This window comes from Perna viridis, chromosome 6 (genome assembly GCF_037379345.1).
Source record: "Perna viridis isolate PV_CMFRI_1.1 ecotype Kerala chromosome 6, ASM3737934v1, whole genome shotgun sequence".
Taxonomy (NCBI): Eukaryota; Metazoa; Mollusca; class Bivalvia; order Mytilida; family Mytilidae; genus Perna; species Perna viridis.
In genome coordinates, this window is record NC_142450.1 from 49,836,972 (window position 1) to 49,859,947 (window position 22,976).

Consider the following 22,976-nt stretch of genomic DNA (forward strand, 5'->3'; position numbering starts at 1 on the left):
TCATTTCAGCAACTGAAAGAATTTAGCTAAACCTAACAGTTTAGGAGATATGAGAAAAACTTCTGACTGACCCCTTTGTTCTATTTTTAGTAACAGCAGCCATGTTTTTTGATGGATCAAAAATCCCTGAATCAGTTCTAAGTTTAGTTCCAATCAGTCAAGTTGTGTCAGATGAGAGGATTTTTGAAGAAAATTACATTAAACATAGGTCTCATCATGCTGAACACTTTTACCATTGTCAGAACTGGCTAAACCCAAAGGTTTTGAAGATATGTGCAAAAAACTAATGTCTGACCCTTATGTTCTACTTTTAGTAATGATGGCAATGATTTTTGATGGATCAAAATTCCCCATATCAGTTATATGCAGGATTTCCAAAGGAACATTCATACCAAGTTTAGTTCCAATAGTCAAGTAGTGTCGAAAGGAGAAAATTTTGTAAAGAAATAACAATAAAAATTGCAAAAAAAATTCGAAAAATGGCAATAACTACAACATGCCTTCACAGATTTAAACAAAAATTTCACCACATATAGATCTCATCATGCTGAACATTTTTATCCTGTCAGAATTTGGCTTAACCTAACATTTTTAGAGATATATGCAAAAAACTACTGTCTGACCCCTATGTTCTATTTTTAGTAATAGCAGCCACGCTTTTTGAAGTATCAAAAATCCTCACATCAGTTCTATCCTGGATATTAAAAAAAACATTCATACCAGTTTGATTCCAATTGTCAGAGGAGAAGAGCTTTGGAAAATTATTAACGATGGCAGACGCCAAGTGATGGCCATAGCTCACATGGCCTTTGGCCTCTCCTTGTGAGTGAAATTATGAAAATAAAGATTTAGAGGGATACCTTACAAGGCAAACCATCCAACTTTGAGATATATATATATATATATATATATTTGCACATTATCTTATGTCAGACAACCAAAACATTGAAATTTAAATAAATTTATTATCATTGTTTACGTAACAAAACACAACAGTACAGTGATCTTTGGCTTTCAGCCATTAACAGAAATGTATACACTACTATGGTATTCCTGACCATGTCATCATTACAACAGAAGCCCAAGTCAACTCAATTTTCTGCTACTATGGTCCTAAAGTCTTAATTGTTGCGCAAGATTCATCATGCATCATAAAGAAAAATGATATTACAGTATAAAACAACAACTCTCCTTCTGCATTTGTTAAAAATTCATTACCAAATCAATTTAAATCTTAGTACAAAAGAATTACATTAGAATCGCCTTATAAAATGAAGATTGAAGTAACACCAAAAAACAACAGATAACACAATAGCTGTGCTTAGAAGTGGATCTATGATACAAACTGTTCTCTGGCTATTTGTATGTCCCATTTCTTGTGTGACATCTTTCCGTAAGTAAAATTAAACAACTAAAATTGATTCATATAAAACTTCTTTTAAAAATCTTTTTTTTTTTCAATTTCATAAAAATAAACTTTAAAAAGTAAGTTTACTTATCTGTAAAAACTTAAAAATTGTACTACTTGTGTTATTTGATAACAAACCAGAAAATGTACTTCTTTAATTTCATATACAATATACAGTCAAACCTACGTAGCTCAAACTCTATGAAACCTAGGGTAGCTCAAACTATATGGCACGATTTCTGAAGAAAATAAATTGGTCCAGTCCAAGTTTGACACGATCATGATGATCACTGATCTCAATGGTCAATTTGTTAGTTCTTTCTTATCATGTTGATTTTGATTTCAATTCAAATGCCATCATATTAATATAGTTATGACATAAACAACACCGCAATGACACTTTGATAGGATTTTAGTCATCCTTTCCATTCTGACATTATGACTGAGGATTTTAGTCATCCTTTCCATTCTGACATTATGACTGGTGAGTTAGAGAAGCTTTTTATCTAAGCAGATTTATTACTACAGGTAACAACACTTCAGTTCATATGTTCTACAATGTACACAAAACCAAATGTTATTCTATCCGTTTACTATGGCATGTGTTCAAACCATGAGAATTTGAGTGAGTGAAGTTTGACTGAATGTGTATTCGAATTACTTTGCCAAAGGTATGGTATATATGTCTATATTAAGCACTGAACTCCTACAAGAATACATGTACATCTACTATCAGCTATCTGATATGAATACCAGTATGTAAGTATTGTAACTCTCTGTAGTAAGTTAATCATTACATTACAAAATGTGTAAAACAGTATACAGAATAAATTAAAAACAACATAATAAAATAAAAATACTTAAATAAACATTGCACTTTCTGTCACCAAAATAATATTTAAAAAATCCTCTAAACAATTCATATAACAACCATTACTTTGTAGATATTATCTTCTCACATTATCAAAGTTGCTGATGGTGATAATGGTGTAGTATCAAACTCCAAATATATTTCCAAATTAAACAATAACTCTATTTCAATCAGACATGATCTTCCACAGAGTCTGAATTCACAGTAGGATCTCGAGAAGCTGATATTTTTCTCTGGACCCAGTCTAATGCATGTGAAATTCTCCTAACATGACGTGAACTAGCACTAGTCTTTTCCTTTAATGTTTGGTCTGACATTGTCAATAACTGTTCAAGGGAGGTAAGTCCATTCTGTTTTATTGTTTCTGTGTACATGGGTAATCCTATTGAGATGAAGAAACCATCAATAGAAGAAATATCTAAATCACAAGCCTTGGAACAGGTGACAGTTATATCTACAGCAGGAATCTGAAAAAAAAACACACAAAACACTATCAAATATTTCATTAACCAGATGAACTAAAGAAAACTATTTATATTTACATTTTTTGTCCCCCAATGACTGAAGAATTAGGGCCACTACCCCCAAAATTTCTTCCCAACTTTCTTGTTAAAATAAGGACCTTTGTTCTGAATTTCACTCGGATCCATCAACTAATATAAGGTTCCAGTCTATACTATGACATAGTCCTTGTTTCATAGAGCAAACCTGCTCTTGTCATCATTACAAATCTTAGTGACTTGTATTTTGTATGTTGCAATAAGTTATAATGTATTTTGTATAAATCATGATTGTTTGTACTGTCAACCATGTCTCATATGGGGCCCTTTTTGGAAATAAAATCATCTTCTTCTATACAAGTAATTGCGTGAAAAACAGGTGTCTAAGAACTTCCACTGCCATTTCATTTTAGGACCATAAAACTTTCACACACTTTTCAGTAAGGAATTTGGGTACTGGAAATTAATGGAAGATTGGGGGTAACTTACCACAGGTTTTCTGGAGGTCTTGAGTTGATGAATTCTGATTTGATCAAGTACTATGGCTACACTACTGATGTCTTGTTTAAGTTCATCAGAGTATCTCTGTATAAACAATGGAGGTATACCACATGCACCACACTAGAAAACAAATTAAGAAATAACTTAGTAAATGAATTATCTTGTTTTAACATCCAATATCAGACTATATAAAATAGGCTAGCTAATTTAAACATGAACTACACACTGTATATTTTTTTATTAAATCTTGTATTTTTTTTAAATCAGGAGTTATGGTTCTTTACTGGTTTGTATTACTGTTGATATACTACATGATTTACAAATAAATGAAAAAATTAGTCCTATTCTTACTGCTAACAAAATGATTCTCAGGATAAAACCCAGACTCTCTATAAGACACAGAAAAGCTATCAGAAAGATACATACATGCAATCAATCAACTTTTTCATATATTCTTTAAATGAAAGAGAGGGACTTGAAACAAGTCTAGAAAAAACCTTATTGCTGCTCAATTGGACCTCAAGATTTGTTTTTTCTTTTATTTAACTTCTAAGGATTATAACCAAGCTGTGTACTACACAAACCTGTTAAGAGTATGGTTCCAGAGATAACTCTCTAGATGTGTACTATACAAACCTGTGTAGAGTAAGGTTCCAGAGATAACTCTCTAGATGTGTACTATACAAACCTGGGTAGAGTAAGGTTCCAGAGATAACTCTATAGCTGTGTACTATACAAACCTGTGTACAGTATGGTTCCAGGGATAACTCTCTAGATGTGTACTATACAAACCTGGGTAGAGTAAGGTTCCAGAGATAACTCTATAGCTGTGTACTATACAAACCTGTGTACAGTATGGTTCCAGAGATAACTCTCTAGATGTGTACTATACAAACCTGTGTAGAGTAAGGTTCCAGAGATAACTCTATAGCTGTGTACTATACAAACCTGTGTACAGTATGGTTCCAGAGATAACTCTCTAGATGTGTACTATACAAATCTGGGTAGAGTAAGGTTCCAGAGATAACTCTATAGCTGTGTACTATACAAACCTGTGTACAGTATGGTTCCAGAGATAACTCTCTAGATGTGTACTATACAAACCTGGGTAGAGTAAGGTTCCAGAGATAACTCTATAGCTGTGTATTATAAAAACCTGTGTACAGTATGGTTCCAGAGATAACTCTCTAGATGTGTACTATACAAACCTGTGTAGAGTAAGGTTCCAGGGATAACTCTCTAGCTGTGTACTATACAAACCTGTGTAGAGTAAGGTTCCTGAGATAAATCTATAGCTTCTGAGGCAAGTTTTGATGCTACTATATTGACTAATGACTTTTTGACTTGTCTATATCCTGCTACAGGACTGGCTGAGACAGATCCATTCATAGTACGAGGCTTAGGTGAGTCGTAACATGGCACATGATGAGAAGGCGTCTGTGGATTATTATTTTCTGACAAGATTTTTCGATGCCCATCACTTTGGGTAGACATGCATAAACTAGCACTATCTGATGATACCCTGCAATGGGCATCACTTGGAAGAAATTTTTGGTCGTTATTCGAACTATTTACAGGCATATGAATATGTGCACTACTTATAGGTGACATGACCTGAACTGTTGCATCTCTAACAACAGAACCCATCCTGGGAACATTTTTGCGCACAAATGTCTTGGAAGTTTTACTGTCAATCACAGATTGCTGAGGAATTTTCGAGGCATGGATATGGGTTGAAGGATTTGCTCCGCTAGAGGAGCCACTTGGTGAGGTCTGAGTTTCTGCATAGGAACAAGTTACAATGTCAATACCTTGATGACTAGAATCACCATGGTTACAATCATCTGCTATACTTCGTTTAATCAGTTCAAATACTTCTCTGTCCTCCTCAGAATAATTACTTTCAACTTTATTGGAAGACTCATTTGTCGAAACATGAAAGTTTTCAGGAAGAACATTCTCCTTGTTATTAGAGAGAAGAGGAAGAGTCTTAGATTGATGATTTCTGTTATGTATATGTTCCCAGCTTGCATAGCAACCAGAATCACGACTAGATGGATATGAACGTTGCTCTACAGCAGGTGAAGCACATGGAGGGGTGTACATCAAGTATCTGTTTATATTTGGTATATGGTCCACTGAAACAGAGAACATCAACTAATTATCTCATTGAAATCCTCTTAACTGATGCTCTATCAATATTTTAAAATTCAATCCATTTCAATGAGGTTTAAATGAAAACATATACTTAATATCTATCTATAATTTTAAAAGAGTATTTATTACTTTGCCTATATCTTTTGTCCTAAATCACCTAATTTCTCACCAACTATATCAGAAAGGAAATCTGCTGCAGTAAGAAGCTTGGTTCTTTCTTGTTGATCAGTTATATGTAAAGCATTTAAATCATCCTCGTCTAATTCAACAAAACTCTCTAAGTGATCAAACCCATTCTGTACAAAAACTTCTTCCAGGTGCTGTAATAAGAGATTGATGAAGTATAAGGAAAAACAACTCAGGACCTGACATTCTAGGGGAATAAGTAGATTCTAAGTTATTCCCCTTTGTTCATAACACCAAAGTAATACAATAAGTGTGTATAATGTTTTTATTATTACAATTACTGAGAAAAATCCCACATTTAAAATTCAATAATGCTAATTTAATTATTGCAATTTTAAGTTTGTCACATTTTTTGCAATATTTTTTTTAAATATCAAATTAGTGATAAATTCATTATCCTTATCCTTCCATTTTCCTGAAGAAAAAAGTTATCTAATATTTATAACATCAAAAAACACTACAAATTTGACTAAGCGAGCCTTTGTACCTGAAGTCCAAGTTTTTGTAGAAGTTCAGTAACGTTTTTTGGTTTAAATTTCTTATTGTTCTTTGGTGCTATGGCCTTCATCTGTGTCAGTCCAGAATGGTGCTCCAGAGGCTCTACATGGGAGGCTTTAAACCAACCATTTCTACCGTTTACACTTCCCCAACATAAACCACTGGTTGTCTTGTTCATTACAAATATCACATCCCCTCTCTACAACAGAATAAGATAGATACAACAGCTACCTTCCACAATAAGATCACATCCCCTCTCTAAAACAGAATAAGACAGATATCTACTTTCAACAATAAGATCACATCCCCTCTCTAAAACAGAATAAGACAGACATCTACCTTTAACAATAAGACCACATCCCCTCTCTACAACAGAATAAGACAGACATCTACCTTCCACAATAAGATCACATCCCCTCTCTAAAACAGAGTAGGACAGATATCTACCTTTAACAATAAGATCACATCCCCTCTCTACATCAGAATAAGACAGATATAACGGCTACCTTCCACAATAAGATCACATACCCTCTCTAAAACAGAGTAGGACAGATATCTACCTTCAACAATAAGATCACATCCCCTCTCTAAAACAGAATAAGACAGATATAACAGCTACCTTCCACAATAAGATCACATACCCTCTCTAAAACAGAGTAGGACAGATATCTACCTTCCACAATAAGATCACATCCCCTCTCTACAACAGAATAAGACAGATATAACAGCTACCTTCCACAATAAGAACACATCCCCTCTCTACAACAGAATAAGACAGATATCTACCTTCAACAATAAGATCACATCCCCTCTCTAAAACAGAATAAGACAGATATAACGGCTACCTTTAACAATAAGATCACATACCCTCTCTAAAACAGAATAAGACAGATATCTACCTTCAACAATAAGAACACATCCCCTCTCTACATCAGAATAAGACAGATATCTACCTTTAACAATAAGATCACATCCCCTCTCTAAAACAGAATAAGACAGATATAACGGCTACCTTCCACAATAAGATCACATCCCCTCTCTACAACAGAATAAGACAGATATAACAGCTACCTTCCACAATAAGATCCCATACCCTCTCTAAAACAGAGTAGGACAGATATCTACCTTCAACAATAAGATGACATACCTATTCTTCAAAAATAGCTTCCTTACTTAAACTTTTAAGAGTAAGGCCAAATTAAACCAAGGCCATAATGAAATCAATGTGCTGTTAGCACTGGAATTTTTTTTTATTCTTGTGAAAGTTGTAGCATGAACAGTTTCAAAGATTACCTCCTGTATAAACACTAGTTGAAATATTTCTAGTGACTTCTGAAGTATAAACTGTCAATGATATTCAATACGGTTTACAATATTATTTACAAATTTGGTTAAATTTCACCTTTTTCCTAAATTTTTGAACCTGTCAAAATGTTAATTTGCATTTACATTCAATAATATTTTACCAGAGTATTTATCCTACATGAATCAAAATAAAACCAATTTCAGCTGAAGAAAAAAATGTGCATGATGAACATATGATTTTCCAAAACTCAACAATTTTTTCCCCACAAATTCACTGCTTTTCACTTCCTGTTTATTAATCATAAAATATTACTGATAGGATGGAGAATTTGACTGATAAGTATGTGAAATAAATGTTTCATGACACATTATTGCAAGAACTAAATTTCCTAAATGCAATTTAACTAAACAGGAGTCCCTCAATCTTCAGTTCATAAGATTTAAAAACTAGATCTTAATCAATCTGCAGAAATAATAGAATATTTTTGAGCTTGACTATATTTTTGTGTAGTGTTCAAAATTACCACTTGTATTTCCTTGAAAAATGGTTCCAAATTAAAAAAACAAAACTGGTGCAGGTGTAACATTAGAGACACATATAACTGGTACAGGTGTAGCATTAGAGACACATGAAACTGGTACAGGTGTAGCATTAGAGACACATATAACTGGTACAGGTGTAGCATTAGAGACAATATAACTGGTACAGGTGTTGCATTAGACACACATAACTGGTACAGGTGTTGCATTAGACACACATAAATCTGGTACAGGTGTAACATTAGAGACACATATAACTGGTACAGGTGTTGCATTAGAGACACATGAAACTGGTACAGGTGTTGCATTAGAGACACATATAACAGGTACAGGTGTAGCATTAGAGACACATATAACTGGTACAGGTGTAGCATTAGACACACATATAACTGGTACAGGTGTAGCATTAGAGACACATATAACTGGTACAGGTGTAGCATTAGAGACACATATAACTGGTACAGGTGTAGCATTAGACACACATAACTGGTACAGGTGTTGCACTAAACACACATATAACTGGTACAGGTGTAGCATTAGACACACATATAACTGGTACAGGTGTAGCATTAGAGACACATATAACAGGTACAGGTGTTGCATTAGAGACACATATAACAGGTACAGGTGTTGTATTAGAGACACATATAACTGGTACAGGTGTAGCATTAGAGACACATATAACTGGTACAGGTGTAGCATTAGACACACATAACTGGTACAGGTGTTGCACTAGACACACATATTACTGGTACAGGTGTAGCATTAGACACACATATAACTGGTACAGGTGTAGCATTAGAGACACATATAACTGGTACAGGTGTTGCATTAGACACACATATAACTGGTACAGGTGTTGCATTAGACACAATATAACTGGTACAGGTGTTGCATTAGAGACACAATATAACTGGTACAGGTGTAACATAAGAGACACACATAACTGGTACAGGTGTAGCATTAGAGACACATATAACTGGTACAGGTGTAGCATTAGACACACATATAACTGGTACAGGTGTAGCATTAGAGACACATATAACTGGTACAGGTGTAGCATTAGAGACACATATAACTGGTACAGGTGTTGCACTAGACACACATATAACTGGTACAGGTGTTGCATTAGACACACATATAACTGGTACAGGTGTTGCATTAGACACACATATAACTGGTACAGGTGTAACATTAGAGACACTTTAATAAAGCTGAGTGACCATTATTGTAGGGAAATAAAAAATAAAATTCACCCTCCAGCCAATTTTTTTTTCAGAAATATTGAATGAGAACCTCGGAATTTTTTTTTTATCATGGCCTTAAGTATTTTATCCCTTACATTTATCTATTACAAGGTTATAAAAGTACATGTTATAATACATGTTGTGAGTTTGATCATTTGTGATTCTAAAATAAAATGAGGGGTACACAGACAAATAAGCCTAATAAACATGTGGGTGATTACTGAGAACATTATCCTATAATTCGGTTACCACTTTCTCTTCCTTTTTGAAGCTGATTTAAGTTTTAAGTAACAAGATAGATTCATATCTAAATAATAATCCAAGTACTTAACACTTTCACAAGATGGATATCTCTGCAGAGATAGCTAACACCTGGTTATAATTGTGGCAGTTGTGAAGCTTCTAATCCAATTTCCCTTCCTTCATATCTTGTAACTTACAAATAATTATTTAATTTATAATGCAATTAATACATTATGTATACATATATGTCTAACAAGATCTTTATCTAAAGAACATAATTTACTTCTATACTGAAATAATATTATTATACCTTTATCTTGAGGCTGTCTATTGCAATAGTATATTACACCTCTAACTTGAGGATGTCTTTCTAAATAATATAAATATAACATATCTCTAAGTTGGGGATGGCTCTCTATTAGTTGAGATTGTCTATGTTATAATATACCTGAAGTTTTAAGAAGTCTGTATCAGTTTTGGTAGGTATGAAGTCGGTGTGAACTTTGACAGCCATAGGACAGGAAGCAACTGAGTTGTCATCCATTGACACAGAACTTTTACCACTCATTGGGCTCACACTTTGTAGACTCCCTATGAAGGAAAATAAAATCTCAATTGATGGATTATAATGCCCATTGTGTCACTACATCATTATAAATAGAGAATATTATAGAAAGACAAAGTGTCACACTCCTGCTTCAAACAAGACAACCCTCAAGAAAAAATTACCTTCTTTTTTAAGCATCTGACTTATTGATATCTATCTTAAACAAAAACAGGAGAAGTAAATATCCAAACATAAAAGAGCAGGCATCCCTGTATAAAGTTGTCAAAATCTATTGACTGAGGGAGTTTGGTATACAAGGTACATTAATAAAAACATGTGAAAATATCAATTCCTACTCAGTCTCAAAAAACTTAAAGGGGATAAGAAGGGAGGAACAAATTTCAGATGAAGAGAGGGACAAATTCCAGATGACTAAGAGCTTATATCATAACATTAAAGCACGGCTTACTTGTGTCGAAAAGAAGGGCCTTCCGCTTAAAACTTCTTAAAATGCTCAAATTTTATAGGATAAGAAAGGAAACCACAGTCAAGTTCTCTAACATTTATCCTACATACTACTGCAGAGTGCAGACCAAAGAATGTCTGATTGATCCATATCCCAAAGAATATCTGATTGATCAATATCCAAAAAAATGTCTGATTGATCCATATCCCAAAGAATATCTGATTGATCAATATCCCAAAAAATGTCTGATTGATCCATATCCCAAAGAATGTCAGATTGATTGATATCCCAAAGAATGTCTGATAGATCCATATCCCAAAAAATGTCTGTTTGATTCCATATCCCAAAGAATATCTGACTGATTGATATCCCAAAGAATATCTGATTGATCTATATCCAAAAGAATGTCTGATTGATTGATGTCCCAAAGAATGTCAGATTGATTTCTATCCCAAATAATGTCTGATTGTTCCATATCCCAAAGAATGTCTGATTGATATCCCAATCAATATTAACTGCAGTGGCAAGTTAATAACAAATAATCTAATTATATTTTCCATATTGACTTCATTCATTATCTCCTGCTTGCTGCGGCTGATGCCCATAAATGTCAGTTTTCGACCAGTTAATGTTGGAGTATAAAAATCTGTCATCAATAATAGAATTACAAGGTGGAAATTACATTATTGACCAGTCTACAGAGTTCATGCCCTTGACTTCAAATATGCTGTTTCGTTTCATGGTCTTCAATACAATCAAACATCCAGTTTTTCTCAAAGGTTTCTTAATCATATAAATTGTTTAAATGGTTGTTAAGCTGATAGATTTCTCCAGGTAATGTTTTCTTAAATGTCTTCATGAGTTTAATTATAAATCTGCTAAACTATACTTAAAAATATTTGACGTTTCATTTCCACACCATGAAAGTCAACAACAGAATCTATTAAGATGTGAAACCTATAATTTATTAACTCTGTCATAAACTGACCATATCACAACAATCTAATCAACACTTTTACCCCAGATATTTGATATTACATTTATGTACATGAGACAATACAATAGATCCACGCCAAAATAACATGTAACTTGGATCACGCTATTTGACTATGTATCATTTTAGTTCTGATGTAGTAAAAATTTCTTTGTGGTATAATAATAGGTTTTCTTATTCTAATAACACCCAATAGATCTATAAAATGTCCAAATATTGGTGGGACACGATAAAATATTGATGTCTAGTGCCATTGTACCATGGTGAAACATACCGTGGTGAAACATACCGCCATAATATAAAAATTATTAGAGGAGAAAAAGCCACAAGCATGTTGGCTTGTTATCATTGACTTTCCATTATTGTATGGAAACCACAGGCCTTTTAGAATACCTGTGGGTTATTTACATGAATTAGATTGCACAATACTAGGTTGAATGTAAACTTATAGGTCTACATACTAGATACAGGACTGCTGACATAATGCTTTCCTTGCATGTGGAGTTGTAACAAAAAATATTAATGATACATGTAACACAAAATGTTTGAGACATTTTTCATCATAAATGAAATAAAATAAATTGACTTATAAACAGTGACAATGGTTGATTTGGAATTCCACCTCTTTTGTTAAAGTTTGTTAAGTTAGTTCAAAGCTTTCTCAAAAATGTGTAAATTGAAGCCAGGAACCCCCTTTTCTATAATTTGTGATTGAAACCCTCCTTTTATTGACTTACTGATTCCTGTACTGGATCCACTATGGTTACTCTCTGATGAACTGATAGACTTGGTTGTATCTGTGTTTGTTGGGCAGCACTGAAATCATAAAGTATTTTAATTGTAAGTATAAGATTCTCATTTAATTTCAGTTCAGTATATGGAACAAAATGTATGGGAGACGGTAGAAAACAATATTTTGAAACATTCTTTGGCATTCATTATAAATACCCTTTCAAAATGATAATTGTTTGGAAATCATGCAAAATTCTCATTATTTATTACCATCATCCTCTATTTTTAAATTAAAATGGCTCTAGATTTTTGACATTATCATCAAAACAATCGTACATATCAAATACCAAAATTACACAGAAAAACCCTTGCTGATAGCTGGGAGAACATTTTGACATGGTTTATATATATATTGCCATAGTGCCTAAAAAATAAGATATTTCAACTATATTTGAAGGAAGAGATACTGTACTGGTGTTTATGGTATTAGTCATGACCAGAGCTTCATGTTAATGTCATATTACCATACACTGTTTTCCAGTTTTTAAGACATGTTCCCCATAAAAAAAAACATTCTCTTATATATGCTGTTCTCCTAGTGGTTCTTATTTGAACAATAAATGGTCCCAAAAGCCTATATGAATGCAAAAAATTGAAGAGCTATATTCAATAAACAAGCACAGATCTAAACGTGTTTATATCAAGTTTAATCAGAAAATTATTCCATTGCATGATCATCTGTAATAAAAAGATCAAAATCTTATGAAAAAGGTTTTAAAGATGCCCCTACGGGAAGATGAAATTTGAAATAGAAAATCAGATAACATTTTATGTTGATTTAGCATCGAATTCAATCAAATAGATTTGTCCTAACATTGGTAGGTGTCCTATCTTAGACATTATATCATTGCAGAATATGTGATCCAGATGTGATTGAACAAGAACTTTACAATGTGCTTTAACTAAGAATTTAATAAGGCATAAAGAGCATATGGAGCTGCATTTCAATATTGTTATTAATATCAGTAAAATTAATCGCTGCTGAATAATTCATTGATGTGGAAGAGAGACAGGAATATCCATTAACACAAACTACCATCAACTAGCGCTTCCAATCATTGACTAAAATGCAAGTCTACACAAGATGATAAGGGAAAACACTTCATAAAATTAAACATGTGTTGTTAAATGCAATGTTTGTGACAGGTCTATAGTCACAGAATGTTTGCACAGACTGGTATAGAAACAATACCATTGTCATCTCTGTAAGATAGTTGGCTAGTCAATTTATTATATCTGGTGTTCAGGACAGACATGACACTATGAAGGAACAGATTTTATCTTGGGATCAATAAACTGATGGTTGACATAGCTTTCAGCATTTTGTGAAGCTGTGATTAGCTGCTGGTAGAAATAAGGAAAATGTATCTAATTTAGAAAAGCAAAACAACAGATTGTAATAGGCAAAACACAACAAAGAAAATAGATCTTGATAGTCAAGAAAAGGCAATTAAAGTTTCTACCTATGAATAGATTGCCAAACATTTCTATTTGTATGGCAATAGTCAGCTGTTTCTAACTCTATAGCACAAAAAATGCCTGGTTAATATAATCAACTCCATTGTAAAATAATCTGTACATTACAATATAAACATTCATTAACAGTAATGTAGAACCAAAGCTTTGATTTATCTATTACCTCATCTTCATCACTTTCTAATTTACAAAACACTAAAATGTTGTCATTCTAAACACAAGGATAAAACGATTACCAGACCAAATAGCACTGTTTACCAGAAAACAGCTTGATCAATTTAACAGACCAGAGTAAAACACATTCAGGACTACAGAAGAAATTTGTCAATGTCGAAAACTATTCTGTAAACTGTTGTTAATTAAATTTTTGCAGCATCTGTCTTGTAGCTGGTACTTATTGAAATTCCCTCTTGTCAACCAAATATCTCAATTTATTCTTAAAGAAAAAGAATTATTGTCGTGTATAATTGTGACTCAGTCTAGAAAATATCGCTGAAATGTGACAAGTGATATAATATGGTGTTGAAACACTGCATCATGTGTGAAATGGCATTCCTCCACTCATAATCCAATATACTGAGACACAGAAAGGAGATCAGAAAAGTGCTCAAGTCTAATCCTTTTATATGAAAACTATTTCATTGTATGAAACTAAATAACTGCAAATTAGATTTTGTATCATTGTTAAATGCATAAATAGCAGAAATTGTTGAAATTAAATACTACATTTTAAAACTCTGAAATTTTGAATAACAGTATCACCCATTTTTTTGTTTATTTTTAGTAACCAGTAATATTTTTTCTATGAATCACAACAAAGTAGGTTACAGGTAAATAATAGTAGTCAAGGAATGCCTGTGTAATCTTATATTTATTTCACTGTTTTTCTGGTAGATTTATTACACAGAAACTAAATCATGTATAAAATAACATGTTGAGACCTTGAACCCAGCTTCGGTTTGAACTTTAGTATCTCTCTCTCTCTTGATCAGGAACCGTGTTAAGAAGAATTAACTCTACTTTCATTTAGAAGATAACAGAATCCATTTAAGAATTGAAACTTTCAACTAATGCACCATATTTAATCAGATCCCTTGAGAAAACCATAACTCTACAAGTTTTTGTTTTAAAAGAGGTTCAGACCTTGGAAGGATGATACTGGAACTGCTCATTAAGGACAATTTTCTTTATATGTAGTGCTTAAAGTAATATGGTATTTTGTCTTTGTATTTCCTTACTGGATGCTAAAGACAATCAGAAGATTATGGTATTACAGAGTGATCAGTGAACAAGAGCTTCAACAAAAACTCAGCTAGGCCTTAAACTGAAATCATTCAACAAAATCTTCCACAACTCAGCTAAGTCCCAAAATCATTCAACAAAATCTTCCACAACTCAGCTAAGTCCCAAAATCATTCAACGAAATCTTCCACAACTCAGCTAAGTCCCAAAATCATTCAACGAAATCTTCCACAACTCAGCTACGTCCCGAAATCATTCAAAAATCTTCCAGAACTCAGCTACGTCCTGAAATCATTCAACAAAATCTTCCACAACTCAGCTACATCCTGAAATTATTCAAGAAAATCTTCCACAACTCAAGCTATGTCTTGAAATCGTTCAACAAAATCTTCCACAACTCAGCTAGGTCTTAAACTAAAATCATTCAACAAAATCTTCCACAACTCAGCTAGGTTTTACACTGAAATTATTCAACAAAATCTTCCACCACTCAGCGAAGTCCTGAAATCATTCAAGGCTTCACCATATACTTGTGTACAATTATGGCTCTACTAATTAAATAATCCATAGACTTATACATGTGGGTCAGTGCATATACATGTATTACAACTGATCATTACATGTACAATGTACCATTATTGTTATAAACACATATCAAGACAGCACATAAATATTAACAAGAAGTTTTACAATAGAGGTAGAGAAGGCTGTTTTGAAGTCCTTAAATGCATTCTACTAACATCCTACAGACCTACTGTATAGACACACTGTCAACAGGACTTCCTCTAGTCATATTGTTAGCAAGAGGAAGACAATAAACTTACAAAGCAATTATGTCAAGATCTGTTTAAAAGTGTTCAAATGACCCTGTCACTCATACCATACTTATTCTACTGAAATAATGAGTATTCCATCAGTTTCTCATTTTCTGGAATAAACCTTTTGACTTGTAATGAATTCTGTAGAAACATGGACTGATCACAATCAACTACCAAAGAAGAACCAAGTCATATTTATCCCAGAATCCTATTGAGACATTTTTCTTACTTGAAAGGTGTCAAGGGACTGCATGATGTCTGTCAACCCATGATCTAATTATGATTGATGGCTTCCTAAGGGAACCAGTTCTAATTGGACTGATACCAGGTCAAATTTCAACATATTAGCTTTAAAAGGAGAAAATTAAAGAACTGTGTAGCGTCAGTAAAGGCCAATTGATAAGTGATTAATTATTTTCTTGACAACTTTCTGAGAAATCATTAGATAAAAGTGCAGTGGTGAAATATTTAGCACAAAAGTAGAGAATTGATAAGGTCATCACTCAATGGAATAGTCCCTTCATTTTAAACAGAATGGAAACTAGACTTTATTTAAACCAGATAAAGCATGAAAAAGAAACATTGTCCTTGTGACTTTTGATTATAATGAGAATGATATAGTATCAAAATATGGATAATAAAGTTGATTCAGATTTTTTTAATTTATCACAGAGTAAGTACTTTATACAACGAAATTTAGAATTAACACAGAAATGTTGTTTTTTTTTCACCTGTCAGTTGTTTACTCAATCCACCAAGACAAACTAATTTCTTCATTCTCCTTTCTTTCTAATTTAATCATGGTTTATTTCATCTATTACATGGTGTTCTTACATTTCCCATTAGTACAAACAGCTTTGGGATATTTACTAATGGCCCAGTACAATGCAGACAAATAAATATGAAAGTCTCAACAATAACATAATACACCATTCTATTCATTTCTGTCAAATTCAATTAGTGAGATTCTATATGGCTACAATTGACCAATATAATACAATTTGACAAAAGATGACACTTTCCCCCACAAGCTAAAAATGTTTCTTAAGTATATTAAGGAAACCCTTTTTCGAAGCTTCAATATCAAAGTAATACACCGAATAATCTGCTTGAATTGCCAATATGAAATTTCTAATCAACTATCTCATTGCATGGAAGTATTTTATATGACAACCCTCATTAATTTTACAGGATAGCTAAGTAATCCCTTGCTGATCATGAAAGATGAAATATTTTTTGTAGTTTGATAGGCAATTCTGGAGTGATATATCCTCCCAATTCCATCTTTGTCGTAGGGGTAGTATTTAATCTCCATTCCACCTAATCAAAACTTTCCTACAGAAAGTAAATATTAACCTTTCAAAACAAACCCATCTTATCAATGGTCTGTGAGAATTTAGTCCTTCCAAACTTATTCCTGAACCTATCTTATCAATTGTCAGTGAGAATAGAATTTTGTCCTTCCAAAGTTATCCCTGAACCCATCTTATCAATGGTCTATGAGAATTTAGTCCTTCCAATCTTATCCCTGAACCCATCTTATCAATGGTCTACGAGAATTTAGTCCTCCCAATCTTATCCCTGAACCCATCTCATCAATTGTCTGTGAGAATTTAGTCCTTCCAATCTTATTCCTGAACCCATCTTATCAATGGTCTATGAGAATTTAGTCCTTCCAATCTTATTCCTGAACCCATCTTATCAATGGTCTATGAGAATTTAGTCCTTCCAAACTTATCCCTGAACCCATCTTATCAATTGTCTGTGAGAATTTAGTCCTTCCAATCTTATTCCTGAACCCATCTTATCAACTGTCTATGAGAATTTAGTCCTTCCAAACTTATTTCTGATCCCATCTTATCAATTGTCTATAAGGTTTTAGTCCTTCCAAAGTTCTTACTGGGAAGGGGGAGAGCGATTATATACTGTCTTTGGGGAATTAGTTGTCTTTTACTAATGCACCATAAAAATAAGTCTACACCATGTACTACAAATTGCAATGTATAAGTGGTGAAGTTTCTTTATACAGAAATCTTAATTTTCAATGTTTCTAATTCATGGATATAAGTAAACCCAATACCTTTTTCAACCTGTGTAAACTGAGATCAAGACAATATGTAGTTCCATAAGTTTTACATTTCTCAAGGTTCTCAGAAATTGTTTATTTTTTAACAATATTTATTTTGAGAATATTATAGTTAGTAAGAATGACATCATTGAAGTTTAATCAGGTGAAAAATATCTTTTATGCCGTAATACTGGTGTCGATAATGAAATCAACAAGGAAATAAACGATCAATAATTTGATAGGAAGACTTATTTAGAAACTAATTACAACTCCAGATATTTTCATTGAAAGAGTAAAACAGGAAAAATGCATTAATTTGGTATCATTGGGACAGAGAGTTATCACACTGCACCATCTTAATTCAATTTTTTATCCAAAACTTTCTAGAATATAATCAGACAGAACATTTTCAATCTAGCATAGAATTTTATGCCACTGAGCATCTTTTTATACAGGGGAAGTTAATGAAGCAAAATGGGCAATTACTTCAGAGAAATTTTCAATTATAATTGACTCCCAGTTAATCATACAGACTAATGAAATAACTTGTATAAAACAATTGGTGAGAAATAATTGACCTCCAAATATAGAGGGGATGGTACCAACTAAACATTGAGTTGTGGAATAGTTGACCTCCTATATCTATAAAGGGGATAGTACCCTAAAGTTGAGAAAGACCAGTTTGTGTTGTCAGTTGCTCACTGTACTTCTTGATTGTATTTCTATACATTTAGCTAGCATCTATGTTGAACATGAAGTATGTTTACCGTTCAGATGGATGCTACAGTTGTGAATGAAAACAAACAGAGAAGACAAGGAAGTCACCTGTTAATATCATTAACATCTACTATAAAGTTTGTGATCATTTAATACAGAACCATTCATCATTTTCTAAATTTAGATACAAGTATAACCTTCTCACCTTCAACCTTGAATGACCTCCAACTTCTGCCTTGACACTCCATGATGGTGGTGAAGTATCTGATGCCATAGAAACAGCACTGGAGTTACTACAGTACACAACCTCATCACCTCTAGGAGGCACAAGGTCACTGTGGTTTGGTCCTTGACATTCCATGGATTGCTCTGATTCGAAAGACAATGAGGATGCATGAGAGGAACTATCATGAACACATGCAAATGTTTTCATTAAATTTCCATGTTGGCATTCTATAGAATGTCCATGCATTTTCAGTTCATGTGGATTCACTGGAGCGTAAACTCTTGGGCTCTGACTAGGAAGATAGAAATTAACAGGAGACGTTACAGCAGAGCTGGGCATGGTCCGTGTCGGTGTACAGGAAAGAGACCTTGGAGAATCAGGTGACCTCACAGTGCGATCAAGATGGCTGACACTGTGAACACGTCGATGTTGAAAACATTCAAATCGATGACTTGGGTCAGAACACATATTGCGTGAGTTAGTTGAGTCATCAGTCTTTATCTGGCGTAGACACACTCCACATTTCTTTGGGGAATCTGAAAGCACAACAAATAATGGACAACTGTTTATAAAAACTTTAATTGAGAGAAGACAACTGTTTATAAAAACTTTAATCGTGTGAACACAACTGTTTATAAAAACTTTGAGAGAGAAAAAAAGGAACTAAGGACCAACAACCAACTAGTAGAACAGACATTCTAGTGCAAACTCAACGTGGGACTAAACAACAATCATTTTTTTTTTAAATAACATCAAATTATGTTAAGATTTCAGTGGAATTATTTCCAGGACCCTTTCAATGTAGTATTAAACAGACAGTTTGACCCAGTAGTTTTCACATTCCCTTCCATTGAAATCTGACACTTTTGAGTATGAACAGAAAAAAAACTGAAGGCAGATCAACAGACATTCAATGTAGAAGTGAATGGTGCAGTATTGTCTGATGTGGTGGAGGAAAATAAGTTCATTTATACCAATGTAGAACATAATTGTCTTAAACTATTTGTTTTCTACCATTAACCTATCAGCACTATACCAATACACTGAAGGCATTGTTGGCCTCAGATTTACTCTATTCATACCACAATTTTTTTATGGATTTTATATGGTTCAAGCAATAAAGGAAAAATCACAAAGAAATTTGAAAAAAAAATTGTCTATCATTAACTTATAAAATTCTTCAGGATTGTTTAATGAGTTATCAAGATGGTATTATACTATAAAATGAGAGTAAATTGATAGGATAAACTGGTCATGAGAAGCTGTTAACTCAGGTGTAAACGGTAAGAACTGACAATTCCCTTAGGCAATAAAAAAACGGAACTAGAGGCGTTAAAGAGCCTGAATCGCTTACTTGGTTTGATAAGCAACATTTTATTTTTGTAAAAGCAGCAATATTTTCTCTTGGATAAAATTCATAATGCTCAAACCTACGGAACAATCATGTCAATGTCCAGTAGTGTCAAAGGAGAATATTTAAAAAAAAAAACACTTAGTAACATTTAAATAGCGAAAAAACATCAAAAAGGGCAATAACTCCAACATGGCTTAACAGATTGACACGAAAATTTGACCACAGACAGATCTCATCAAGCTGAATACTTTTATTCCATGTCAGAATTTTGCTACACCTAACGGTTTTCAAGATATATGCAAAAACCCTAGAGTATGATAGCCTTGTAAGTATAGAACTTTATTCAATCAACTGCATTTTATAGAAACTGTTTCCTTGTTAATTGATTGATATTCCTAACTTGGTGTCTTATTAGATTGTACAAATATATATATACCAGTGTAGACTGCTGATGGAGACTTGACAGGTCGCCCTTTTTTCTTCTTTCGGTCTTTTTCCATCTACAAGGAAACACAATACAGAGTAGCTTGGGTAAATTTTATAATTCCAAAATTTGATAATCAATTTTGTGCATGTTTTTAATATTTCTAGTTCAGCAAATAAATATACTTCATTCTCCATGATGAAGTTCTGATTAAAATGGATAACAAATTTAATCCAAAGAGTATTGATAATCTTAGAACTAGAAATCTAAAGCATGTGTCTCCGATACACCATATAACAAGAAGGTACCAACAAAAAATCTCCCTTAATTGTTTTCTTTTTATTCAGGCATACACCTTACTGTGTATTTCAGTCACCATGATTAGTTCTAATTAGACAAAGCTCACAATTCTAACTTTTAACCACCAAGAAGGACTTAAGAGTGTCCATTTAGAAACCAGGCAGTTCCTATGATATGGATGGCACAGGGTAAAGTTTATCCTGTTGAATTTTTTGTTCCAATGTACTGTTTATATCGTGTATATATATACATTCATTACTACAACAAAATTTTCAAAATTGACAATGGACGGCTCAGAGAATGGTTTTACACTTCCCTACGAGAGCAACTAAATTTTGCACATAGCGAAAGAGTTTTCTCCCTTTTCAATGAAGTTCAATGCTATGTAAATCTATTTCTCTTTAACCGTTGCTGTTCATCAAAAACCAACATTCAACTTTGAGAAACGATGCATTTGTGGTACAGATGAAATTGATGAAATTTTTTTTGAAACAAAATTTGTAATGTGCCACCCACTGCCTGGTTTTTATTTCATACACTATATGACTAAACAGTACGGGACATTGGAGGTGGATAGGACACACTTTAAGAAAATCCCCAATAAGTATGCCCCAGCAGGCCCTAATATGGAATCCCAAAGGGAAATAAAAGAGGTAGAACTTGCAACACATGGAGAAGATATTTAGAGGAAGAGCCTGAATCTCTCCCTTGATAACCTACATTCTTTTCATTGTAAAAGCGTCCAAGACTTTCTTTGATACAAAACCCATTTTATGCAGGAGAAACTTAGGAATGATCAAACTTTGAATTATAAAGTAATTTTAACATCAAAAATAGCAAAAAAGAATGTCCAAAAAAGGATTCGCTCCAACATCAGTTAATTGATGATCACAGATATCTCATCATGCAGGACGTCAAAGTTTGACATAACCTAATAATTCAATTTCAGAAGTAACACACTTTCTGAAAAGTTTTGTAATGTGACTGTGATGTAATGAAACTTTTAATTTAACCTGAATGCCAGTTGTGTGCACTTGAAAATAACCTTCTACCAAGGAGTGTGCACCACATGATTAGGAGTTTACATCAATCTTACACAGACTATAATCAGAATAGGGTATAACACCTATTGTAATACTGATCGTATTGGAAACTCTCAAAACTCTCAAAAAGAGAGAAGTCCACCCATTAAAAAGAGAGAAGTCCACCTATTCACAGTTCTTTTTACATGTCATATTATTTTGGCAATTCACTTCCACAATAACTTGACAGCTTTAGGAGGTAACTCTAAGGAAAAAGGACAGATTTATTAACAATATGGATGCTCCTTTATAAACTATCAAATGGAGGAACCAAGGAGATTTACTTTCAATACAGCAGGCCCCTTTATAAACTATCAAATGGAAGAACCAAGGAGATTTACTTTCAATATAGCAGGCCCCTTTATAAACTATAAAACTAAAGAACCACCAAAATTTATATGTATAAACAATATGGCTGGTCAACAATCAGGAAAGTAAGATGACATGCATGCTCAGCCACAATTAAATCACACTTGGCAGAAATCATGGATAATTTCCGATATTATGTTAAAATGTAATTATAGTGCATGTTTCAATGTTCGCAAAAAAACAGACAATTAGCTTTCTGATGTCTGCAGTTCATGACAGTCACACCCATCCGCTTGATCCCAATAAAAAATTCAAGATTTTCCACTTCCGACTTTCTCAAATCTGCTTCTAAATTAAGCTATTTATCAAAATTTAATGACAGCCCAGTGTATTTTACATTGATTTGTGGGAAGTTAACTGTGCTAAAATCAATGGACTTGGCCCATTAATTAAACATGGAGTTATTTCCAGAAGAAAACCCTATTTCAGTGTCACACTTGTATTACACTTCATTAATCAAAAGCACCATAAAATCAGAGGTTTTAAGCTCAGATATTGGTTTATATATTCTCATATGGAGGTTAATGTACATTTTGACCTCTCATGCACATGAAAAATACATTTAGACTACTAAGGTCCAAATTGACTGATTTGCTTCAGAAGAAACTTTGGACATTAGTATTGTTTTATGAATATATCAACAAT

General features: G+C 33.2%; 1 protein-coding gene across 4 annotated transcripts in view; it reads right to left on the bottom strand.

The window, feature by feature from the left end:
* Nucleotides 1–945: 945 nt before the first annotated feature.
* The window catches only part of LOC148615469 (uncharacterized), a 75,608-nt gene continuing 53,577 nt past the window's right edge, over nucleotides 946–22,976 (bottom strand). For 3 of the 4 annotated variants that reach the window (XM_088590370.1, XM_088590369.1, XM_088590367.1), the window contains 9 exons: nucleotides 20,593–20,656; nucleotides 18,782–19,338; nucleotides 12,201–12,279; nucleotides 9,905–10,047; nucleotides 6,111–6,320; nucleotides 5,595–5,757; nucleotides 4,541–5,418; nucleotides 3,269–3,400; nucleotides 946–2,746 (listed from right to left, as the gene is read on the bottom strand). In XM_088590370.1, the coding sequence (XP_088446496.1) occupies nucleotides 2,450–2,746; nucleotides 3,269–3,400; nucleotides 4,541–5,418; nucleotides 5,595–5,757; nucleotides 6,111–6,320; nucleotides 9,905–10,047; nucleotides 12,201–12,279; nucleotides 18,782–19,338; nucleotides 20,593–20,656 (2,523 nt within the window). In that variant the 3' untranslated portion in view covers nucleotides 946–2,449. The remainder of the gene's footprint in view (nucleotides 2,747–3,268; nucleotides 3,401–4,540; nucleotides 5,419–5,594; nucleotides 5,758–6,110; nucleotides 6,321–9,904; nucleotides 10,048–12,200; nucleotides 12,280–18,781; nucleotides 19,339–20,592; nucleotides 20,657–22,976) is intronic. The other variant, XM_088590368.1, reaches the window with a different exon arrangement.